This window comes from Cryptomeria japonica, chromosome 7 (assembly GCF_030272615.1).
Source record: "Cryptomeria japonica chromosome 7, Sugi_1.0, whole genome shotgun sequence".
Lineage (NCBI taxonomy): Eukaryota > Viridiplantae > Streptophyta > Pinopsida > Cupressales > Cupressaceae > Cryptomeria > Cryptomeria japonica.
Window position 1 is genome coordinate 301,039,060 of NC_081411.1, and position 6,000 is coordinate 301,045,059.

Below are 6,000 nucleotides of genomic sequence, written 5' to 3' on the forward strand. Positions count from 1 at the left end.
AAGGCTCAGTCTCTTAATGTTTCCCCTTCCGTCACTCATACCTCCCCCTCAATCTCATTCCGTGGCAAAGGAAAGGTTAAGGAGCTCATCCTGGAAGGCAAGACCCAAACTAATTAGGTACCTTCAAATCACACCCGAAGCAAGGATAAAGGTAAGCAGATTAAAGCCATAGATATGGAGGAGTTAGCTCATATAAATAGGGATTTTATTTAGAAAAATGTTAAGACTATTCAAATGCAGAACAAAATTATTTAATCTCTGGGTTCGTAGACCTCGATTTCTATTGTGTATGTTTCTACTGACCCACTATGGATTCATTTCTGGTTTGTCTTTAGAGATTGTTTCTTTTTTTGTGGATTTTGGGTCCATGTAATTCCTATTTTATACTAATAAAAAACATGTGAATAAATCTACATGTATTGTGCTATTGATCAAATTATTTGTATTTTAGTTTTTTGATGTTCAAAACACATTCTTCTAAAATGTTTCCTCATCCAGTAATTTATTTGGGGTTGTTCAATTATATATTGACAAATAGTTGATATAACATATTGATCACAATCCAATAATGTAGCCCAAGTCACATTTTAGATTGAGTAAATTTTTTAAAAGATAAGTGCTGACATCTATATATATTGAAATTTCACTTGTTTGATAAATACAAGATCAAATGATGAAAAAATAAATTTTGTATAAATCTTTTCATGACACATTCCTACAAGCACATGAAATGAACCTAGAATAATTGTATTATAGCGGAAATGAATGGTAGGAAGTGCATGTATTATGTTTTCACAACATTGAATTATCATGATTTCTTCACCTTGAATTGATACTCATTAGGATAGTTGCAATTATAATGCATGACATAAAACCACTTTTAATTATTTTGTGATTGATGACCATGTTCTATTACAAAGGTCTATTTTTACCCCTATGCAATTGCAAAATTTTATTCCAAATCAAGTGTTGTTTAAAAAACTACTAAGAAAAAGTGACACAATACTAAATACATAAATCTACTAAATAAGTATAACCTACAAATTGTATTGTAAGAATATTTTTTAAAAATATCTAAGAAAATAACACAAATTTTCATAGGAATGAAATGATTTGAAAGTCTAAACAGAACTAATGCTTAAAATATTTTATTGTGGACTACCCAAAGTCAACTAACACAAAATTCAATTAGAAATTTTTTATTCATATATGTACATTAACAAACCTGAACAAACAAAATGTAGACTACTTGTTGATCATATTATATACATGTTTTGGACTTGGTTGGTTTATGGCTTAGTAGCACTAGCAATAAGAAAACACAATAGATGTTATGTACCTGTCGTAGAGTATGCATTATTGCAATGAAAGTCTGTAATCTATTTCTATAATGCAAATTGCATACAAATCAATCATATTGAAGGAAGCAAACAAGGAAGTAAAACTACAACAATAATGGAAAAGCTTCAATTGCTTTCCATCTACCCTACCCAAAGTTCACGTAATGACCAGCTGCATACATTTATTTTTTGTAAATTTAGAGACATTCCAACTTAAAAATGACAGTCACTAACTTTTTCCAGCTCTTCTTTAATATATTTGTAAAAAAGAAGATAACAAAAACATTGGAAACTCGAACTATTTTTGCTGGCATAACTCTCAGCGCGAACTATTAGCAAACTGATTACATGAACACATTAGACTTATAAGTCGGTACTAATAAATAAAGACAAATTATGCGAAGTCCATATACACAGAACTAGGATGATAGGAGAAAGACCTGTTATGAGCGTGGGCTGATAATGATTTGTTTGATTACAGGCAGATTGTAACCATACAAAAGTTTCCAAACAAGCCTATTTTATCTAATGATAGCGAATGACTGATTACAGACATACTATGAAGACCTATTTAACATTTAAACATACTGGAAAAAAAAATAGAGATGGTTGTAGGTCGTTGATAAGAAAAATCTGCAGAGCAAACTAAGTAAACAAACAAATTACCTAGGTCCAGATAACACGGACAGCTCAGCCGAGAAGAGAGTCTGCCTATAAGAACCAACTGTTGACCCTGGTGACGCGCATGGAACATCATTAAAGGTGTCTATTAAACCTTCCAACGCCTTCACCACAATGGACATCGCTGGTCGCCTTGTAAAATTGTCCTGTACACACCACATTCCCACTTTTATCAATTTTATTGCCTCCTCTTTTATGCCCGTTTCCTCATTTTCAAGCCCCGGATAGACCAAATCCAATAACCTCCCTTCCTCTGCCTTAACTTGTAACAGTGAAAACAAGCCGTTTTCTGAAAGCTCTCTGCTTCGTTTTCCGCTGACAATTTCTATCACCATAACGCCAAAGCTAAATATATCTGCCTTCTCTGTTATATGCATGTTCAACAACTCAGGTGCCATATACCCTGGTGTCCCTCTTATCATGGTTATCACTTCACTTTGCTCTCTGTTAATCAACTTTGCCAAGCCGAAATCTGACACTTTGGCATTGAAATTTTGGTCAAGGAGAATGTTCTGAGGCTTGATGTCGAAATGTATTATACGTTCTTGACATTCTTCATGCAAATATGCTAATCCTCTCGCAATATCAAGAACTACTCTGGATCTGCTCTTCCAGTCCAGCAAACATGGATGACTCTTGTTAAAAAATATCCATTTATCAAGAGATCCATTTGGTAAATACTCGTATACAAGCATTCTATGGAATTTTTCTGCACAAAAGCCCTTCAGTCTTACCAAATTGAGATGGTCAATTTTCCCTAGCGTTTCCACTTCTGCCCTGAACCCCTTTTCTCCATGTCCTGCTCTGTGAAGGCGCTTCACTGCTATCTTTGAGCCGTCTGACAGAACACCCTGATAAACTGAACCGAATCCTCCGCTGCCCAACTTAATGTTAAAGCCCTTTGTAGCGTCTTGCAGTTCTTGGAATGAGAACCGCAACGGTAAGCCTGCTGACCAATCAACATCATCCTCACCTGCATCCTCATCCTTTACTTTCTGCTGTCTTCTATTTTGAGACCCTTTTATCCTTGCCCAAAATAAGATAAACAGAGCTACCGCTCCACCCACAGAAACACAAATGATGATGACAACTATGGACTTAAAGCGCTTGGACGTTGACTGGATTTTAATATAAGCAGTGGAATTGTAAAACTTATCGACTGGACTCATAGTTGTCATAGAATAGATATTGGACTCTAGATAACAATAACCACTCGAAAAATTGGTCCCGTACCTGAAAAAAGCAGCTTTGCAAGAGCAGTTTTCGAGGCAAAGTGTTTTACATTCATCTCTTGACACCAAACCTGACGTCGAAGCATTTTCATAAAGATAAGTAAAATAGGCAACATGCTCCAGTTCCAAAAAGTGATGACCTTGGCGCCTACTAGTCTGTGAGCACACCAGAGGAACGCGCGGAGCACATCCGGAATTGGGTTCTGTGGCATCAGTCGGTTTAAAAGCCTTGCCATCTCCCGGACAGCTGCACTGACCGTTTTTGCAAAGACCATAGTCTCCGCAAGCTCCTGGAGAATCACACTGAAACACTGATTTCATGAACCATGGCGAATAGTTAAGGACAGATCTTCCTGGATTTTTTTGGACGATGCAGAATTTTAAGCGTCCATCTGAACCCAATTTAAAGTAAAGGCAGCCTTTGGGTATTGTAAAATGAATTGACGGTATTCGTCGTCCTCGAGAATACATATTGAGGGACTGATTCTCGATCACGGAATAAGTTAACTCCACATCTACAGGTGCCTCGGGGTACCTGTAATACATTTTAGACGGTGCTGAGGCTGTATACAAAGCAAATCCATCGTGCTGCAAGATACCATAGAAACGACCTTTCCTTGTATCCTTTGGAGAAATGTTTGCAGTAATTTTCTGTCCCACCTTGAACTTCTGCCCTGGCAGACCGGTATCAGTTGTATAATCAAAAGATTGCCAAATGATTCCACCGGAGGTGTTATAGAGAACAAGGTTCCCAGATTCGTGTATTGCCATCCTTTGAAAAGCTTGTGGAGATGTATTTGTAGACCAGACGAGAGTGCCATCTGAGTTCCTTAATACAAGTTCTCCTGTGGAGGTGAGTGTTAGGGCTGCGTTTTCTTGCACCATCTGGTCTCTGTTTGCACACCACACCATTTGCATATCAAGCAGCATACCATCAGTGGTGTAGACAACAGAGAAAGTTGCAAATAGGTAGCTTGTGTCACAAGGGCTGCCATAACAGAAGAATCCACATCCAAACTGGAGATTCACATCATTATATGAAATATTGCTGCTCAGAAGGATCGGTCTGACGAGTGCGTCTTTATAAATTGACGGTGTCAGGAAATGTAGAGACTGGATATTGTTCCTCCATGTTCTGCCTTCATACGCAGCTGTGGAAGTAATAGCAAGGCTTTCTGCAAATAGTGAGGACGATATAAGGAAGAGTGGCAGAAGTAGCGAAAGCAAAGGAGGAGAGGACAAAAAAAAGTCCGTTATCATTTTTATAAACAACAGTTATGTCCGAGAGAGAGCACAGAATAATAACATGCTCGAATGAAAGACGATTTAAATTTAGAGAGTTCTAAGGGCAATGAATAGGGAGGCGAGGAGTTAAGTTAAATCATAATGCCGAGTTGAAGAAAATCAATGATATTGAAGACAAAGTCTCTTGTATTAATTTAGACTAAGAAACCAGAATAAGACCAGAAAAGGATGGCCTTACAAAGTCTTCGACGACGACTAGGAAAAGTACGTTGTATTAACGCCGTGTCATTGTCCAAGCAAACACATGGTCAGCGACGCATACGTGACAGGAAAAGAATAAACAGTTTTGTTTTTTTTGTATATGCGGAGAGTCTCGAGTCTTCTAGCTAAACAAATGTTTTATTTACAATGTAAAAAACAATAATATATAGACTGGATATTGTTCCTCCATGTTCTGCCTCAATAGTACGTAGCTGTTGGAGTAATAGCAAGGCTTTCTGCAAATAGTGAGCACGATACAAGGAAGAGTGGTAGACGTAGCGAAAGCAAAGGAGGACAGGACGAAAAACAGTCCGTTGTCATCATTTTTCTAAACAGCAGTTCTGTCCGAAAGACAGAGTACAGAATAATAACATGCTCGAATGAAAGACGATTGAATTTAGAGAGCTTGGGAATAAGTAGGGAATGTACGAGTTAGCTTAAACTATAACGCCAAGTTCAAGAATATCAATGATATTGAAGTCAAAGTCTCTTGCATAAATAAGATCAGAAAAGTATGGTTTTACCAAGCTCGATGATTTGAATTTAGAGAGCTTGAAATTGAAATTAATAGGGAGTTAAGCTAAACTATAACATTAAGTTGAAGACAATCAATGATATTAAAGTGAAAGTCTTTTGGATAAATAAGATTGGAAAAGTATGACTTTGCAAAGTTTTAGATTATTTGAATTTAGAGAGCTTAGTAATTAATAGGGAAAAGAGTAGTTCATTAAATCATAACATCAAGTAGTTGATATTGAAGTCAAAGTTTTTTTTGATAAAGTCTTCGACAATCATTTGGAAAAGTACATGGTCCCCAATCAAATAAAATTGCATCAATTTCACTATGCTGAAGTCAAGTGCATATCAGATTTTTTAATTTTATTCCTTGTAGAATTAATTTCATGTAAGGGCCCAAGCAAACACATGGTCAACGATCCATATGTGACAGGAAAAGAATAAACAATTTTGTTTTTTTTATATGAGCAACTGATAGTGTGAAGTCTTGTAGCTAAACAAAAGTTTTTTTTACAACATAAAATAAATTAGTATATAATTAAATAGTATTTCAAATCAATTCAAAAAATTTAATTAAATATCTAAATATATAATTGATCATATTTATTTAAATTTTAATATTAATAAATTTAATCAAATATCTATTTAGATGTCTAAATAGGCCACCCAAAGGTTGTGAAAATTCCAATCAACATAATTTGGTAGATGAATTTGGTATAGAAACA

At 35.9% G+C, this 6,000-nt stretch overlaps 1 protein-coding gene across 1 annotated transcript; it reads right to left on the bottom strand.

The window, feature by feature from the left end:
• Nucleotides 1–1,592: 1,592 nt before the first annotated feature.
• LOC131036672 (G-type lectin S-receptor-like serine/threonine-protein kinase SD2-5) lies at nucleotides 1,593–4,550 on the bottom strand. The gene has a single exon (XM_057968623.2). It carries the CDS (start codon nucleotides 4,511–4,513, stop codon nucleotides 2,003–2,005), a length of 2,511 nt encoding a protein of 836 aa, XP_057824606.2. The 5' UTR covers nucleotides 4,514–4,550; the 3' UTR covers nucleotides 1,593–2,002.
• Nucleotides 4,551–6,000: the final 1,450 nt, after the last annotated feature.

Excerpts from the sequence above, each read along its gene's own strand:
- LOC131036672 (XM_057968623.2), bottom strand. The coding sequence starts at position 4,513 with ATGATAACGGACTTTTTTTTGTCCTCTCCTCCTTTGCTTTCGCTACTT.